The following is a 19,328-nucleotide window of genomic DNA, read 5'->3' as shown; positions in this document are numbered from 1 at the left end:
AGCATCTACTTTCCAAGAAAGTGTAACTGAAGGCACTGTCGAACTCTGCTGCGTTACTTTGTGCAGTAAGACGTCTGCGCAAGTCCCAGCCCTGTAGCTTATCCTCCAATGCCAAGAAATCTCTCAGAATACGGCAAATCATTCCTGCTGTGGAAGCTTGCAAGGCGAAGGAAGGCTCATAAAAGAAAAAAAAAAGCCAGGCCTGCGTGTAAAGTGCAGCACAGTCGCAGCAAAAGCTGGAAGAGTGGCATTTCCAGAGCCCATTATAAACTCTCTTGGGGCTACTAATACAAGTACACTAGCAACGTGCCCACCACGCCACAAATCATAATTTTTGTGAAGTTGGGAAGCACCCACTACACCATTATTTGTCATTCTGCGGAAAAGCAAGGTACCATCTGCAAGGCATTATTTGCACTTTGTTGATGCCATAGCTGATGATGATCAAGAATAATGGTTGATCCCTTTGTAATGGGTTGGAAGCTTTAAACTACCCACCAGTTACATAATTCGCACTGTGTGATGCCCGGTTGCTATTTCACTCTCAAACCACGCTATGTAACATACGTTAACGTGAGAAAGAGAGAGACAGAGGGAAAGAACTTTATTGAGAGCCTGAGGAAATGAATCATGGGAGCCTTATGGGCCTCCTTGGCAACCATTAGAAGTGCACTTGCGAGGAACCCACTACGCTATAAATCATAATTTTTGCGAATTAGGGAAGCAGCCACTATGCCATTTTTATCATTCTGCGGAGAAATGGGGTACCCGCTAAACACCACACAGGCATTACGTGCACTTTGTTGATGCTGTGCCTGATGACGATGGAGAATTATGGCAGAGCCCTTTGCAATAGGTTGGAAGCATTCAACAACCCACCCGTTGCGCAATTCGCATTGTGCGACGCCTCATTATTTTACTCTTCTAACACGCTACATTACATATGTTAATATGGTTCCTTCCCGACATGAAGCCTGTATAGGGTCTTTTTGCATAGGAGCTTCAAGCACCGGCATGGCCCTGTGGTAAAATACTGGGCTCCCACGCAGAGGGCCCAGGTTCGAACCCCGTACCATCCTGGAAATTTTTTCTTATTTCGTGTGATAGTGGTTACGGACACTGGCGGCGGCGGACAACTACGGTGCCAAAAACGGGCCTTGTTGTGATCTCATAACAGCTTTCACTGTAAAGAAAAGCTTTAATAAGATCAGCCAATACTGATGTGCAATATCCTGTGTCCTTGCACTTAGTATAAAAAAAAATCAGCCTCATTCTGCAATCTGCTAGCCACCTGGCTAACTTTCAAGGCAGAATGACTGTCTTGGAAAGGCATTGGTCCTAGGTTTGCTTATGAAGCTGTATTGGAGAAACCCCTACTGGATCCCTATGAAGCTCCCTGCAGCATTTAGGTGGATAAGTTAAGATTTTAAATCCATAGATGCTGCTTGCCAAAACCATAATAAGCCTTTCAGGAAATAGCAAGTGCAGTACTCATTACTTGTTACAAGCGACTTTATGTTGTGCCCACCCCATTAAGCTGGAGATGTGACATGATCTGCATCAGTATGCCTTGAGACACTGCACCGTCTATTCTGTATGTCATAGCATACTATGTTTAGGCATAGGGTGACATCAAAGCAAGTATTATGGTTTGCAATGTGCAAATGAATACGAGTATGCTGTTCTTTATTGAACATCTTATGCCATCTTCGACAAATTGCACCAGTGCATGCTGGGGTGCCCAGGCACTACAATGATTGGACGCAATGGTGTATCAGGGTGCCCCAGTGTGCACTGGTGGGATTTGATAATACACCATCAGTTCGCTTTATGGGTGCACAGGCAGTGCAGCCCATTTGGTAGTTGACGTGTCCTCAACTAAATTAATTTTGAATGAATATCTCAAGAAATGCTGAATGGTAACAGCTTTTCTGACACAAATGCAAGGTGGGAGCAAGTAACCCGTGCACAAGAAAGTGATACAGATGCAGGTAAACTAGCTGAAACAAAGCCTTTATTTTATTCACGATTTTCTAAACCTTTGGTTAGGTTTCACGAATGTGGCAATAACTTATTCAGTGCAAACGCGCAGCACAGTGTATGGACACTCTTCACGAGACGATGGCTACGCGTTAACTCTTGTGAGGGGGATTCGTTCGTGCCTTCCACGACGCCACCACTGGAGAAGTCGTCGGCCATCAGAAAGCTGCTTGCACAATGCTGTCCGAGGCACTCATGCCGACATCTGGGCAATTAGCTTTTCCGCCTGTACCTTTTTCACGTTCCAGTTGTGGAGCCTTGCCATATCTGAAGAGCGATCAGTCAAGTACAAGTAACAGCATCAACGCGATAATGTTGAGACATACTCGTGTTGCCTCTTGAGATGCATTCACATGTTTTCGATCAAAAATTAAAAAAAAACAAAACAAAATGGTCAAGTTAGTGAAATAATCTGCAGACATGTTTCAAGTGAATGCAGACGTCAAAACACACTCATAAAGATGGGGCACAGGTATAAGCAGCACAGACTACACCTCAGATATGTAATACTTACTAAACTGCCATGGGTCTAAAACTTAGGCAGATAATGGCTGTTGTAACGAAACAGTTCTTTGCCAATGCTACATAGTACTATTCTTACGCTTCAATAAATGGTCCAAGCACTGCTCTGTTTACCTTACCACCAAGGTTGGATGGCCATGATTGGATCAAACGGACGTGAAAGGAATGGGATTAAGCCACGTGAATCCTTACATTAGTCTAGCCCACGTAAGCAGTGATTAGACACAGCAATTTCACTTTAATAATAATAATATCTGGGGTTTAACGTCCCAAAACCACGACATGAGAGACGCCGAGTGGAGGGCTCCAGCAATTTCGACCACCTGGGGTTCTCTAACATGCACCTAAATCTAAGTACACAGTAGTGATGCAGAACTATCGGCAAATTTACTACCGATAGCATCAATAGTTTTTTTTGAAACTATCGATAGTGTAGACAAACTATTGATAGCACTACTATCGACAAACTATCCATAGTACTACTATTGACAAACTATCAATAGTGGAATAGGTACAGTCAAACCTCGTTACAACGAACACCACATTAACGAACATTTCAAATTAACAAACTTTTAAGAAATCCCGTGCCGATTGCTTATAGTTTCAATGTAAAAATATTTCACTACTACGAACTTCCGAATAACGAACATTTCAGAATAACGATCGTTATTTAATTCCCGTGTAATCTTAACAACACCTCAGTACTACGAACTTATATCCCGAAATGCGAGGATTCTTAGATTTCAGTGTATCGGTCATGGCAGTCGGAGCTGTAAGCTAGCAGACGACGCAGCGCAAAGAGCGGACGCCCTCCCGAAAAAACCTGTGATGGCGCGGGAAGAGAAAGACGCGGGCGGAGAACTTTTTTTTTTTCCCTCCGTTGCGGAGGTGACAGCGCATCAGGTTTTGTAAAGGCCCAACCGCATGCATTGCACGCGACTTTCGAGCGAAGGCGACTGCGACAAACGGGCTCCGTCGCGATGGGAGCATCCACATGTTCGCGACAAAGTGTCACGGTTGCACGACTGAAAACTATTGCGTGCACGCAGGCAAATTACGAAAAAGAATTACAGAGTAGATGAATGACAACATGCCATAAAAGCGTTTCGTGGCTTCCTTTTTTCGCAATCTTATGCTGTGATCCCATGGGGCGCACTGAAGCGTACGCTGCCTACGCTACGTCGCACTTTGCAAACTGCGTTATGTTGGGGTTAGTCCACAAGGCGCATCTCGACAACGTTTCCTCTTGCTGTCATAGAACGCTTAAGAAAAGCCGCAGTGCCTCACATCGTTGCTTCGCAGGGAGAAGGGCTACCTCACATGACGACGATGTTGACATTGCAGCAAGCTGCCACCAATGCAGCAAGCTACCACCGAAACATCAAAACGAACCGTCGATCAAAATTAACGACAAAATACGGCCGCTGCCTCGCTCTTCGCGTGAGATGGGGCTGTAAAGAAGGTAGTCTATAACTTGCATTCCTTGAAGTACGCGCCGATTGAAAGCATCACGAGCAAATTGCAACCGAAGCGAGGGTCAGAGATGCTGCCATGTTGCCGGATATCGTTATGCTCACTTCCGGGCGACAAGCGGTGTTTTCTGGCTTTCCAGAAACCTGCGACGCGACAAGCGAGGGCGATGGATGGCCCTCCGCGACGGCAAATCCTGTCGGCCGTCGCTCAAAACTCGCGTGCATGCAGTTGGGCCCTAAAGGATTGCAGCGATGACATGGACGACGATGTCACGGTAGCACCCAAAGATCGCGACGAGTCCGTGTCGGCCACAGATGCGTTGGACTACTTGAGGAAACTCCGCATATTCATAGAAAAAAGCGGAACAGCGACCGAAGCGGCGGATAAAAATGCGGACGGTCTAGAATCATTCGTGACGCAGAGCTTGTGCTGCACCCGTCAAAAAAACGATCACGGACTATTTCAAATAAACGTGCCTTGTCTGATGTTCACGTGCGCATTGTTGTGAGAAACGAGTTCAAGGACGTACCGTTGCAAAGGTAGGACGTTTGCGTTACTGAAATTCTATTGTTATGGTAAATTTTTGGGCTTTCACTATAACGACCTTTCAGAATAACGAACATTTTTCCGCGGTCCCCTGAAGTTCGTTATACCGAGATTTCACTGTAGTACCATGGTTAATATTACTAGCGATATTACTGCCACGAGCGTTTATTGCTTGGTTTTGATGTGTTCGGGTTTCATTCACAAAGTCTCTTAGCAACGTTTGACGCAGACCGCGCCATAATGTTTTAGAAGCTTCACGAGTGTTTGAGATCATTCTGTTAAGATTACGTGCCAAACGCGCATAGTCAAGTTTATTCGAGAGCTTACGCGCTGGAAGTTTCGATGACTGATGTATAAAAGACAAGCGTTCCACCGATGATCGGATTACTCAGCGGCCGACGACTGTTCTCGCCGCTATCAGTGCGCAGCGTGTATTGCTTGTGTGTCGAGTTTTGATTTTCTGGGCGGAAGTTCGCCCAAATAAAGAGCTCCGTATTTCCCAGTCTTAATGCAGCATTTTTCACCGTCACAACCAGTCACAACCACGTGGCGTTACTATCGATAGTGGTGTGAATAATGATGCTGTCGCCGGCCGGCCAAATTGCCAAAATATTTTCGATAGCCTGCTATCAACTTCGCTTAATTTATGAGCAGTTTTTGGCGAAAGAAATAAATTATTATCGCAGTTGAAATGGCGGAATATGTCCATCAATAAAGTCACACCCAAAAGCAACCAGTTACACCTTACAATTCAACCTAGTTCATGATATCTTTTTTTTGAAAGCATAAAATGCAATATAAATTTGAAGCCGTGCAGTTCCACCACATGTAACACCTTCCTTTCTGCTACAGCTGAACAGACTGTCTTTATGATCATGTGTTAGCAAAGCACTCAGGTGAAGAACACAAGCATGTATACTTGCTTGCCCTTCAACCTGCTCCTCCGGCTCCACTATGTACCACGCGCGCGGAAAACAAAGTTTATTCTGCAGTGAGTTTGTGCTGTTGATTTTATACTATCGATAGTACCATCGAATTTTTACTATCGATAGCGCTATCGATAGTATCGATAGTACAATCGATAGTTCTGCATCACTAGTACACAGGCCTCAACATTTTCGCCTCCTTCGGAAATGCAGCCGCCGCGGCCGGGATTCAATCCCGCGACCTTCGGGTCAGCAGTCGAGCGCCATAACCACTAGACCACCGTGGCGGGGCCAGCAATCTTAAAACCACGTTTAATATGTATGCTTTATATTTTCTAAAGGAAAATTTCTGACAGTAATTAGCGTTTGCAGAGCACTGCCAGCATGAACTGAAGCCAGCTAATTGCATGTAGATTGTGCTAAACATTTTGTTAATGACTGAATACCTATAAATGAAAAGCTGTTAGGGAAACGCTTGTTGATTCCCCTTTTCATCGACTTGAAAATGACGCAACGAAACAGCAAGGACCCCGTCCCATTCCTCACTGTTCCTGACCATTTGACCTTAGTAAAATCAGTATTCACCCTTGAAAGCTGCTGCCGTGTTCGTGATGTACAGCAAGCACCCCGTCCCATTCCTCACTGTTCCTGACCATTTGACCTTAGTAAAATCAGTATTCAACCTTGAAAGCTGCTGCCGCGTTCGTGATGTTGCACTATCGACATGACAGTGCATAATGACCACGTGGTTTTGAACACTGAGGCAGGATGGTTTTGAACATGCATGGCCGAGGTGTGCTCAGTCAAAACTACTGTCTGCTGCAATCGCTACAGATGAAACCGTGGTCACTGTGTGGTTGCCAACTGTGGTAATGTTTAGAAACCGGACACTTCAGAAGGCACACGGCTAAATTTCCACAAGGTCAAAGCAAAGGTATTATTTGATGAAACTGTGGTGGTCACTACCAATGCTGGAATAATGTACACGCTCACAGAGGCATAATGACAAGCTTAAATTGTACAAGTTTTCCAAATGATGTTTTTCTGTAAAACATTTTGAGTAAAAAAGAAAGGCTGTGCTGTTTTAGGTTGTGACTGTTCTGTGTGCCATCCCAAGTTTTCATTGGCCACTAGGCAGGGCACTGCCATCTTCCTCGGATTATAGTTCACCCTGGTGGGGGGGAGGGGGGGTGGGCAAATGTTTCAGATTTTGTGGCACGGCTCACAAACATCTGTTTCTAGTAGTTAGCATCAACAGCATCAACAAGCTCAGGTGAACAGTAGAAACTCATTAACTCGAATTCCACCGGACAGAAATAAAAAATAAATGCAAGTTTACAAAACATGGAACTACCTAATGTCCCAAGAAAAAAGAACATTGAAGCTTAGCACGTCGACGCACCTTGAGTTACTGAAGATATCTGTAAACCCTCGCGGCGGTAGAGGCAACAATGAAAATGTGCAAAATGTTCCTGTTATTCTTGTATGGTTTCTGCTGGTGACTAGCAATTACATCTCTCCCATGTCGCTTACGCTGAACGGAAGTGCCATTTCTGCTCTTTTACAATGCCTCAGGGATTATGCAGATGAACTGATGCACAGCCAAGCACAACATAATGAACAACGGTCCCACTGGTGCATGGATAGTGTACCATTTCTGGCCACCCCTGAAAAGTTCACATTCAACAGAACTTTCCCGACAGAAATCTTACCGTAAACAGTATAATTGGGCGTGTCATGCGGCAAAGCAGTTCTTCGATGTAAAGCATAGTGTAACATCGCATGTCTTGCATTAAACTCTTGTTATTGCTTGATTTTCTAGTCGCACTTGAATTTCTTACAGTTTCTACAAGTTTCCATCCTGGCAGGCTGGTGCTGAAGCGCGAACTGAGACAGCCCGAAGCAGAAAGCGAAGCTGACTGATGTTACGGGCTGGTTTGCATCATCGTTGCTCTCAGAGCCAAAGTCCGACCGAAAAGCAGCGTCCTCAGACTCGCTGCTGCTTGTTAATTCAATTAAATCAGCCACAAACACGCCGGAATGCCAATATCTGCGACTTTTCGAAGCGCGCACATGTGCCACATCTGGCTGCAGTCATTTTTGCTTTCCTCTAAAACAATTGCGCAACTTTGGAGTGTGTTAAAAAGTCAAGGCCGCACAAAAAAAAAAGCAAACTACATAAAGAAGAAAAGTGTAGTAGTTCTCCTTCACTATACATGACACGGCGTGTCCATGAATAGTGTCCACGAAGAGTGATTGTCTCAAAAGCTACAATTCAAACCATCGATAGCGGGCTATCAAAACCCTGTGGACGCGGTACGGAAAGAGTTAAGAGACGAAAAATTTTTGAACGTAAGGTGTCGCTGGAGCTAACGTTTCATCAAGCAGTCTTGTCTTCAAGACTGCAACCTGAGTTGCGGAGTTGCATGAGTTACAGCCTTGAAGATGACAAGACCGCCTTTCAAAATGTTGGCTCCAGCTACACCCCATGTTCAAAAATTTTTCGTCTCTTCAAGCTTCCACCTTCCCCTGAACCTTATTTGGCCAACATGCTTAGGAATATAAAGGTTGAGCTAATTGGTAGGGATTCAGTGTGGGTAGTCAGGCATGCAAGTAGACACACAAGAGTTGTCTGTCTGTTTCCCTTCTCTTGTGTCTGTCTCTGCATGCCCAACTCTTCTGCAGTAAAGCGAACAAGCTCTGCTACTGATGCTCGTTCGTTATCGTTAAAAATGTGGGAGCCTGTATTGCTGCTGGGTTCCCTGTCTGGCATTGAGCAGCCGTATTCACAGATTACGAAAAGGCATTCAATTCAGGAGAGACAGCAGGGGTTCTGCAGGCCAGCATAGCCAGTGTACTATAACCACAGCCAATGTATATATACTATATAGATTCCAAAGCTACTCTGCTCCTCCTCAAGAAAAGCAGGAAAATCCATACCAAAAAAGGAAGTCTGTCAAAAAGACACAATTGCTCCAGTGCTATTCATTGCTTGTGTAGTAGCAGTGCTAAAATGACTAGACTGGGAGAGAATAGAAATGAAGATTAGCAGAGAATATCTTAGCAATTTATGGTTTGTAGACATCATGCTTTTCAGCAATAATGGCAATGAAATACAAAAAATGCTTGGAGATGAACATGTAGAGAATGCTAGGTGGTACGGCGAAAGAGCGAGAATTTGTAACAGGCAACCGGAATCTTCAATAACAAGAGTATGTCTATCTGGGCCAAAGATTACCAGGGAAGCGTACTCGTGTAAACGTAATCCACCAAAGAATCGGGATGGGTTACGACAGGTATTCTCAACCCTTGACCGGTCACTTACCACAGTCACGTTAAGGGGAAAGTGAACAACCAATGTGTTTTGCCAGTTCTAACATACGAGGCAGAAACTTGGAGAATAGCAAAGAAACTCAAAAAGAAGCCAAGAACCACTCAGTGTGCAATGGAACCATAAGAGATAGGGAAACAGCAGAGAGGATCAGAGAACAAACATGGGTAGCCGATATTGCCACGCACACTTGTTTCTATATTTTTATGTAACCAGTCCGTTGCACGTATAACCACTGCCTTGCGCAAACTGCGCCCGAGTGTCTGGGAACCTTCAAGATTATTTTAGAATCTTTCAATAAGACTGTGCACCACACGCGAACAGCGCACTTTACACTGGACCTAACCCGGGCACCAGCGATAACGCTGAAAAGTTCAATAAGACATGTATGAAACCAGAGACACATTTCACAGATCAGCAGATTACACGACGGCCGACGCTCTGTTCGCCACTATCAGTGTACAACATGTATTGATTGTGCTTTAACTTTTCATTTCTGGGCACAAGTTTGCTTGAATAAAGTTTTGTCTTGAACACGTCGACAGCTGCCTTGTTCAACGTCACGACCACGTGCCACTGTCCTATAGATAAAATTAACCTGGGCAGTTCATGTCATGAGAAGGACAGATGGTCAGTTAGAACATCAGAATGAATGCCAAGAGATGGGAAGCATGGCTGAGGTCAGCAAAGGGTTAGGTGGAGCAACAAAGTTAAGGAATTCGAAGGCATAAAACGAAATCAGTTCAGGTAGGACTGGGTGGGTCGGAGAACATTGGCAGAGACCTTCATCCTGCAGTGGACATAAAACAGGCTGATGACGGTGATGTTCATGATGGATAAATATGGCAAAAAGTTTACACTTTTCATTCCCTCATGCATGAACATGTCTGGAGCCTTTTTGGTTAAAATTATTGCTGCTGCCTTCAACAAAATTATGTACAGCCCTGATCAAAAGAAACAAAGCCAACAAAGGTGCGACCGTTGCTTTGTTATGGCTTCGCCAAGTTGCACAGATAGAACTGCTGATGGTAGAAAGCTGCCAAATCTAAAATTCATAAATACCTAGTCTACAAGACACTGATGTCCCAGGAAAAGTACGTGTTGCTCCAGGTTGTGCGTTAGCTTTCCTTTTTTATGCACTTTGCATTTCACGTATCTTTTGACAAGAACAGGTACACATACTGCACAATGCTGAAATCAATTGCAAGGTTAACAGAGCATACCTGAGGCTGAGACCTTGCTAACACTTGCTCCTCTCTTTTATGATGAGAGAGAAACGTAGGACACACACTGTGTTAAGGATACTGACTTCAGTGGTTGTGATCTGATCTCTAAGGAAGTCCAGGTCACTATTCAGCTCTGTGAAGTTCCTCGTAGCAGTCTGCAAATTCTTACAGAGCAGCTCCTCCGCCCCTTCTAGCGAGTACTCCAGCATCACATTTGCCTGCAGGAAAGAAAGAAGACATTACGGTCAGTTGCCTTTGGTGGCCAAGTAGCAATGCAGAATAAGGAATACTGCAGCTGCATGAGCACCAACCATTACGGAAATCACACTGCTAATGTTGAGGAGTCAAAATGTACGGGAAGTGTGGCACCTAAAAGGGTTGTGATAAACTGCAGTAACGGTGCCACCAGTGAAGCCCAAATATTTTAATGTGCGTCCCCATGTCAGCTCACATTCGCTGTTGTCAAGTTGTAAGACAAGCCAGGTTTCACCAAATGTACAGGTGCTCACAAAGTAATTCAGAACAGCGTACAGGTGGCCACTTGCTGACAGAGCGTGCCGGTGGAACAATACAGCCGTGGTCTTCGCATGCAAGCCTCACTCTCTAGTGCATCTGGACTGGCGCTGCCTTGCGCCAAAACGCGTTAGGTGCGTCTTAGTGGTGTCACAGAAAGGCTGGGAGGATGGTGTCTGTGACACTGTGCGTGCAAGCACATTGCAGCATGTGCTCGTGCGTGCAAGTTCGAGTGCTTGGACGCCTTTTAACTTTTTTTCTGTCTGGCGCCATGTATCTTTTCGACATCACTATCCTGACTAGGCAGTATTTGGTGTGCAACTGTGAACAGTGCTGGCAAAGCCCGACATTTTGCTTAGTGCAAAGAAGCGCCTAACGCTAGCCTTCTGGCACAAGGAAATGCCATTCTAGATGCACTAAGGAGCAAGGCTTGCTTGCTAGGAATGCCACGCACGCGCAGACCATGGCACTATTTTTTCCATCGGAGCGCTCCACCGGCAGTGCCTGCCCGTACGGCGTTCTACATAATTATGTGAGCACCTGCACATCAAGCGAGTCGTTCTGGGCTCACTTTTTTACAGTGAAAGCTGTTATGAGATCGCAACAACAGCCAATTTTGGTGCCTTAGTTGTCCACCGCCGCCGGTGTCCATAACTGCTATTGCGCGAAATAAGAAAAAATGAAATAAGAAAAAATACTTAGCGTCAGGTGAGATTTGAACCCGGGCCCTCTGTGTGGCAGTTAAGTATTCTACAACAGAGCCATGCCGGTGCTTGAAACTCTATCGCAAGAAACCCTACACAGGCATCATGTCGGGCAGGGAATCATGTTAACATATGTAATATGGCATGGTAGCGTGACTGTGCTAACGCATTAACAAATGTAATATAGCGTTTCGCTGTGACTGTACTGCATGTTCTGCGCGGAACACGCAGCGCAATTACAGCGAAAGCTGTAATTGTGCTGCGGGCCTTTCTTACAACGGGCCTTTCTAGAGCCCGTTGTAAACTCTCTTGGGGCAACTAATACAAGTGCACTTGCATGGTACTCACTGCCCCATAAATCATCATAATTTTTGTGAAGTAGGCAAGCACCCACTACGCCGTTATTGGCTATTCTGGGGAGGAGCGAAGTACCCAGTAAATATCTGTAATGCATTTTGACAAAGCAGCCAAGATATGCCTAAGCAGCCAGCTTTTCTATGTTCTAAATTGGCATGAAAATCAAGTGGCTAAGCTGTAGCAATACCAACCACGAGGGTGTGTTCCATTCCCGGCCATAGCAACCACATCTCAATGGGGGTGAAATGCAAGAACACCGTGTATGCACCGTGAAATGCAAAAACACTCAGGTGAACGCTGGGCCTCAGGTGGTCAAAATTAATCCACAATCCTCCACAACAGTGTGCCTAACAGTCATGATGTGATTTTGGCACATAAAGTGATATAATACAGTAAAAGCTTCTTAATTCGGATTTCACGGGACCGGAAAAAATTTCCGAGTTAACAGAATTCCTAATTATCGAAAGTATCAAGAAAACAATAAACAAATGTCTATTAGGTTAATGCACTTTCATTTCCTTGATGAATACGTAAATCCTGTGCTTACGTTGCATAAGAGGAGTGTAAAAGCTGTAATTTTCGTCACTCGCGACTTTATTCACCATGTGATCGCGGCTCAAGACCTCCTTGTCCTAACTAATCCGAAATGCACTGACCTGAAATTGACTCGAAACGTCATTGCCGTCGCTACTCTACGATTCACACTGATGATGATCGCGGTGCAGACTACACCACCTCATTATCTGCAAATGCCGTTTTCACTCCTTTGTGTCGCACATCTGCGGCGCTTCGTGCTCAGCACACTCCGAGAATCATCTGAATTAACTGGGTTGCAGTCAAATATGACCGAATTAACGACAGTTTGATGCCACTGAATAATGCATAGGCTTGCTGGGACCAGAGAATGTGTTCAAATTATACGGTTTTCCGAATTAACGGGTGTTGAATTAATGTGCTTTTACTGTACTAGCACCAACTTAGGCACACTAAGAAAGACCCACAAGAGTTCAAGTCCCAACTTCCAAACCCTTAAATTCGTTTGTCATAATGCAAAACAAAACAGCACAATCTGCCACCTTACATTGGTACCGTATTTATTCGAATCTAAGCCGACATTTTTTTCGAAAAAAAACAATGTGCGAAAGTGGGGGGGTCCTTAGATTCGAGTACAATGATTTTTTTTTTTCTGGCTTTGCGAATTTCGGGAGTCGGCTTAAAATCGGGGCAGGCCTAGATTCGAGTAAATACGGCATATAAAACTCCAGAATTCATTTTTTTTCATGTGTCCTGAAGAAGAGAAGGTGCCTGTTAAATATGAATGTCAACAAAAAAATCTAGCTCCCAGGATTTCTTTTGTGATGCTTGGAGTTATGATGTCATAAAAGCTTATTTCTAACGGTCTCGGTAAGCGAACAAGCGTAGAATTGCTTTACTTAACATGCAGTTCTGCCAAGCCTATGAACATTTATGTTCATAGGCTCGGCAGCGTGCATTAGAAATGCCTCAAGTAAACATCTAAATTGCATTTGTATTTATAGTCAGGTTTAGAAGGCAGCGGCATTCCTACCTCAAAGCCTCCACCAATGAGTCCATGATCTAGACTGACATCATTAGCCCAAGTGTCGGTGATCCCGCGAAAGGAGAACATAGCTGAGCACACGAGCAAGACTACTACTAGTCGTAGGGGCATGCTGACATTGGTCATTTGGGCAGGGCCTCTCCTGCCCTCTTGAGTTGTATTTGACAATGGTAGTTACACAGAAATGCTTCGGTACATGCAAAAAATTTTTACAGCTTCGCTGACTTGCTTGCATTGCACTTGGCTCCAACATAGGTCCTTCCTGTGTTGCTAGATACAAGGTAGAAATAGCTAACACCAAACACATAAGCAGTGCATTTGGAGGTAAGCAAGATGACGGTCATCTGTTATACAACAGTGAGAGCTTGGAGGGGTATGTGTACAGGTGTATAAACAGAAACGCACTTCATCAGGCACACACTGCATATCCACATCACCAGCTTGACACGAAGGCATGGTTACATTGAGAAATAAAAAAATTTCATGCCTGGTGTACAATTAGAATAATTGTTGAAGGAACTAATAGTTCAACAGTTTGTATGTAATGTCAAAAACCAACGACAGTTCTTACAGTGATTCAATATACATTGCATATACAGTAAAACCTCGGTGATACGGTCACGGCTCGTACGAATTTCGGGGTGATACGAATTTTTCTGTGGTCCAGGCCAAGGCCCATTAGCCTGCAATGTATTGGAGTACGGTTGTTGCGAACCGATTTACACCCCACGACGTTTGATACGAATGTACGCCAGCGCACATGTACGAAGAGGTGATGCCCACACTATCACGGAAGACCCGGCAGTCACGCATGGGCACGGGCATACGCGCTGCGCAACCATCAACGGTGCGTCGTTGCCTCCGAGATAGTGCGCGAATCTTGGAGGCCTTTAGGCGCCTTCGCGTTTAGATTACAGATGACGTTGACGTCGCGCCTTTTTTTCCCGACGCGTTGATGCGTGTTCCTGTGCTCGAGGCAGCAGCGTCTTTCTACTGTGTTAAGACGTGCCTGCCACATCAATGCAAGCCATGTCCCTGCAATCAGGCGTTCTCTGAAACAAGACTGAAACTTGGGGTGCCGGTCCGTCATGAAGTCCCATTAAAGGTGGACGAAGACCCCAAGAGACGAAGTGGACGGTCTTGGCGAAGGAGCTTGGCCTCCATCTATCGTGTACAAAGCTCTTCTTAAGTCACTTTCGCCGCAGTACTCTGGCGTCATGAAGAAAAGCGTAGTAAGATTAGGAAGAGGCTACTAGTGATCTGGGGCACAACACATCTAGTTCATTGATTACGCACGCACGCATGCAATATTTACGAGTACAAGTATGATCGTTGACGTCTAAAAACTTTACTGGCAATCATTAAGAGCTGTTCATGATGTCGCTGCGGCCCTGGGAAACACTATATCAAAACGTATGCCAATTTTCTTTTATCGCATACTAATTTTCCATGTTTTCTGGTGATACGAATTTCGGATGATACAAATATTTTTGGCAACCCCGCGAGATTCGTATCACCGAGGTTTTACTGTAGTGAAGTTTTATGTGTGCTACAATAAAAATCTTTTACTGAGTTGCTTTTCGTACTGTGCTTAACATCATTATGCTTAGCACTTAATGGTGCATTCAGACGACGGACCGAATCCGGATTCGCCGTGGACGCGGACGGCTAATCCGCGGATAATCCGCCTGCAGGCGCATCCACACGACGGACGGTGTCCTAGGAGAGAACAGCCGGATTACTCTCGACCGCAGACTCTGCGCTCACCTGCGCCCGCTGGCAGCAGACCGGTTTGAGAGTATTCAATAACATGGAAGCCAACAGAACGCGAAGCTCGCCGAGCTTTGTCGAGTATTGTCGAGGACTGTAATTTGTTTCAGTGAAATTGGTGTTGTTGGCGGAATGGCTGAATGAAAAGAAGAATCTGCTTTACAGAGAGCTGCTGGAGAGAGACCTCGCTGCTGTCACGCGTGGGGCCCCGCACACGAAGTGAGGATACAGTGATGTGCCGATATCGGCAACTTTTTTTTCTTCAACGGATAACAGGTACCGACAGTGCACATTGCACTGCTGTACATTATGTTTCCTTCTCTCGGTTCGCGTTTTGACCTTAAGAATCAGTGTTCAAACATGGGCCGTGTTCTGACGCAACCACTTTTGGCAACAGCGCCACTTTGCCTGCCGAAGACAACTTGACCGCTACTCTTCAACCTGCCAATCAGCGCGTTAAAAGAGATATATATCTCAAAGGTGATCGCCTTAGCACACGGCCGCAGAAATAAACTGAACTACGCGCCAGCAGAGCTGAAATAAACTGCGAGGACAGCCGTAGGGCTCGAGCAGAAGAAAAGTGTACTGGTTGCCAGCCTGTTTGTCAGCTAAAGCTGCGGTGTTCCGCTGCCAGAATCCCGATGTGAAAAACAGGTTGGGGTCATCCGTCCGCGAGCCACGCGGACGAGGGGAATCGCTGATGTGAGGTCACGTGACGCGCCGTCCGTCCCGTCACATCCGGATTCGGTCCATCGTCTGAATGCACCATTAAGAGCCTCTCGCCAGGTTTCAGCATCACACAGTGTGAAGAATAAAAGGCAACCACCGACCAAATAAATGTTTTAAAAAGAAAGAAACGACGTTTCGGCTTCCATACGGAAGCCTTGTTCACAATGAAGCCAAGAACACCAAAAGAACACCTTATGTGCCCGGAATAAGTGAGACTTTGTCACGCGTTCTGCGTAGCTACGACGTCGAAGTAGCCCACGTGCCTGTGCGCAAGTTACGACACACACTTGTTGGTGGGAAGGACAAACTTCCGAAGGAAGCCTTTCCTGGTGTTGTGTATAAAATCCCTTGTGCGGACTGCGATAGTGTTTATATCGGGGAGACCGGCAATTTCAGACAGCGCCTGCGCCAGCATCAGAACGATGTGAAAAACAAGAAAGTGGCATCTAATGCACTGGCGGAGCATGCGGACACGACTAATCACACTATAGACTGGTTGAATGCGAGCATTATCGGGAAGGAAAGAAACTGGACGTCACGCCTGCATCTTGAGTCCCTCGAGATACAATCTACTGAACAGACGCTGAATCGTAATGTTGGAAACCTTCCCTCGTGCTATGCGCGGTGCTTACGTCACTTACTGAAACCTGTATAGTTAGATGCTTTTGGTGTTCTTGGCTTCATTGTGAACAAGGCTTCCGTATGGAAGCCGAAACGTCGTTTCTTTCTTTTTAAAACATTTATTTGGTCGGTGGTTGCCTTTTATTCTTCATGTTTCGTCCCGACCAGACGGGCTTCCGTCGAACTCTCGATTTCATCACACAGTGTGTTCATGCGTGCAAATAACGAGAGACTTGCACGGAAAGAAAATTATCAGCATTTTAAATGGAAGTGCCGAAACCCTTCCTTTCACAAGGGCTGTGTTTCGAAGGAGCGTGAAAGGTCACACACACATGCTGTGTCACAGACACTCCTTGGATCATCCACAGCTAGTCTGGAGTCATGTGCACATGTCCAGGCTAGCCATGGAACGTAACTGACCATGACATGAAACTCCAGTTCTTCACCTAATATTAAATGCGCAATGCTGCCACTGCAAGTGTGCCGAGAAGTAAAACAGAAAAAAAAGAATCGAGAGAAAAGAAAAACAAGGCTGGGCTCTTCACAAAAAGATTACATGCATTCTCTCCTTTGGCACCTTAGAGTGTAAACGCAGGGATGCTATGCTACTTGCAGTGCCCCTTTTGCATCCCCCTGCCAACGCCCATGCTGTGAGAGCATGTTTCACTTGGACAACATAATTTGTTGCATGAGCCAATAGTGTGAATAGAACAGACTGTGCTTTGAAAAGACGACCACAGAAACACAATAGACAGCTCAGTGTTCGCAGCAAAGCAGAGCGGCAACATCAGTGGGCAACAATGATAGCATCTGCCCTTCTCGGCTACCACTGGGTACGAAAACCACAACATGAAACAGACAGCTGCACACAAATCCAATCATGACACCGTACACTACATGCTTTCCAGTGTGAAACTGCAATAGTTTGCACACTGGAAGCCATGAAATGTACCCATCAGGGGCGTAGCCAGAAATTTTTTTCGGGGGGTTTCAACCATACTTTATGTATGGTCGTGCGTGCGTTTGTATGTGTGCGCGTATATATACGCAAGCAAAACTGAAAAATTTCGGGGGGGGGGGGGTTTGAACCCCCCCAACCCCCCCCTTGCCTACGCCCCTGGTACCCATGTTACAACACTATTCCAATGAGTATATGCATTAGTACACACATTCTTGATATGTTAATGTTTTAACATGCCTGCGACATCATGGTGACAGGAATAGTGCAAGGAACACTACCGATACCAATTATGTCTGCAACTCCACAAGGAATGTGTGGATGTGAGTGACTTGGAAAAACATGAAGAGATGAGGTAAAAAATTGGCTATAAGGCCAACTCCAACCCTCTCAACAAGATCAAACATACGCACCAGCGTTGTCGTGTGGTGTTCATGTAATGTCGGTACCAATCACATGCTGGGGCTTTTACCAAAGCCACGTCAATGGGTGCAAACAGTAAACAAGCCAAACAGAACACTTACGCCAAGCCAGAGGCAGACTCGTTCGGTCGGAGGTATGACAGCCTTGGAGTAGACCTGGTCAGACAGCACGAACCTTGTCTCCATGTCTTCGGAGGAGTCCTGAGGACAATCAGTAGAGTTTGTTGATTGCTCTGGAATGCAATTCTTGTAAACAAAACACACAACTGGCACATGTACTGTGCAGTTTATTAGAACAATCATTATAGTGGTGACAACCACAGAGACCTTCAGCTAACTTCACCTAAGTGCATGTAACATTCTGGCACATTACAGCTCCTCAAAATGCTTTCTCTTGTGCTTCTGATAACTGAGAGTTCCAGATATGTAATACCAGCAGTACGATGGCCTAACTTCCGAGAGATTATACAGGTTTCTTAAGTCCGTGCACAAACACACCTTTACCTTCAGGTTACGTTACCGATGATAACCGATATTCATTCAATAAACAATCCCTCTTTTTTCTATGCAATTTCGTCCCAGGCTATCAAAATAACCTGTACTTCAATTCACATCGACATGACACTTTATGCAGCTACTTTCTAGCTATACTTTTGTAGCTAGTATGTTAAACGTATATCAGCACGAATTAATTTCCTTATACACACAACAATCGCTATGGTCTCGCTACGCCATGGGCTGTGCACTACACTGGGCAAATTAATAAACTTTGCGTCTTATACGTAACTTTTGACAGTTGACATTCAACAGTCAGCAACACCGATATGCTGTGTCCTGGTTTCAGCAAAAATGTGCACTTCGAAAATAAATAAACAGATGTAAAAAAGATTTAGCACCGTACCCTTTTCGATTTAAGCAGTTTGATGATCTCCAGCGACGTTTTGATTTCGGGGATCTGGCTCTTTAACCTGAAATACATTGCACGCACATACGCTGTTTAATACATATTCCCAGAAACGCTAGGCAAGAGCAGGCATCGATTCCATGGAGTAGCGGTGAGGAAGAAAAAAGAAATTTGTAGGAGCTCCCACCTTTGTTTCTTCTGGAGTAGATTTAACTCCATGAACTTGTATTTACTGTGCTGCTCGTCAAGGTTTTTAAGAGCCGCGTCTATGGTTTGGTTCTCTTCTCTCGCCATGAATTCTTCCATATCGTCCTAAAATGCATTACATACACTCATTACACCCAGCAGCACAGTTTTCTCCTTATATAACACCGATGTCAGAAAGCTAACCGGCGTAACTCACGTGCGCGCCGACTTACCAGGCATTCTGCCTTGGGAATCCCTGCGTGAACCAACTTTTTCGTCGCCTTGTCGGTGTCTATCGCGTCTGTCATTGTGAAAACCGTGCCTGTGCAGTTGGTCGAGCAATAATAGGCGCAATTAAACGCAGCTTGACGTAAGGCGTGGTTGACGGCGAGATCAGAAAAAGGCAATCACGAACGAAACAAGAAACGACACAAGCGCCCCCTGGTCAGCCCGATTACCTAACTGCAGCCCGCATCTTACAAATGCATTTCGTATTAAATTCAACATGCGCCTACAGAACG

General features: G+C 45.2%; 1 protein-coding gene across 1 annotated transcript; it reads right to left on the bottom strand.

Annotated features, from left to right (window-relative positions):
* Positions 1–1,997: 1,997 nt before the first annotated feature.
* Positions 1,998–19,267, bottom strand: LOC119396754 (prefoldin subunit 3). The gene is made up of 6 exons (XM_037664061.1): positions 19,041–19,267; positions 18,809–18,933; positions 18,619–18,685; positions 17,820–17,918; positions 10,144–10,282; positions 1,998–2,307 (listed from the first exon to the last, which is right to left on the bottom strand). The coding sequence occupies exons 1-6, from the start codon at positions 19,113–19,115 to the stop codon at positions 2,234–2,236; spliced, it is 579 nt and encodes a 192-aa protein (XP_037519989.1). The 5' UTR covers positions 19,116–19,267; the 3' UTR covers positions 1,998–2,233.
* Positions 19,268–19,328: the final 61 nt, after the last annotated feature.

Source organism: Rhipicephalus sanguineus, chromosome 6 (genome assembly GCF_013339695.2).
Source record: "Rhipicephalus sanguineus isolate Rsan-2018 chromosome 6, BIME_Rsan_1.4, whole genome shotgun sequence".
NCBI classification, from domain to species: Eukaryota; Metazoa; Arthropoda; class Arachnida; order Ixodida; family Ixodidae; genus Rhipicephalus; species Rhipicephalus sanguineus.
This window is presented reverse-complemented; position numbering and strand designations above follow the sequence as displayed.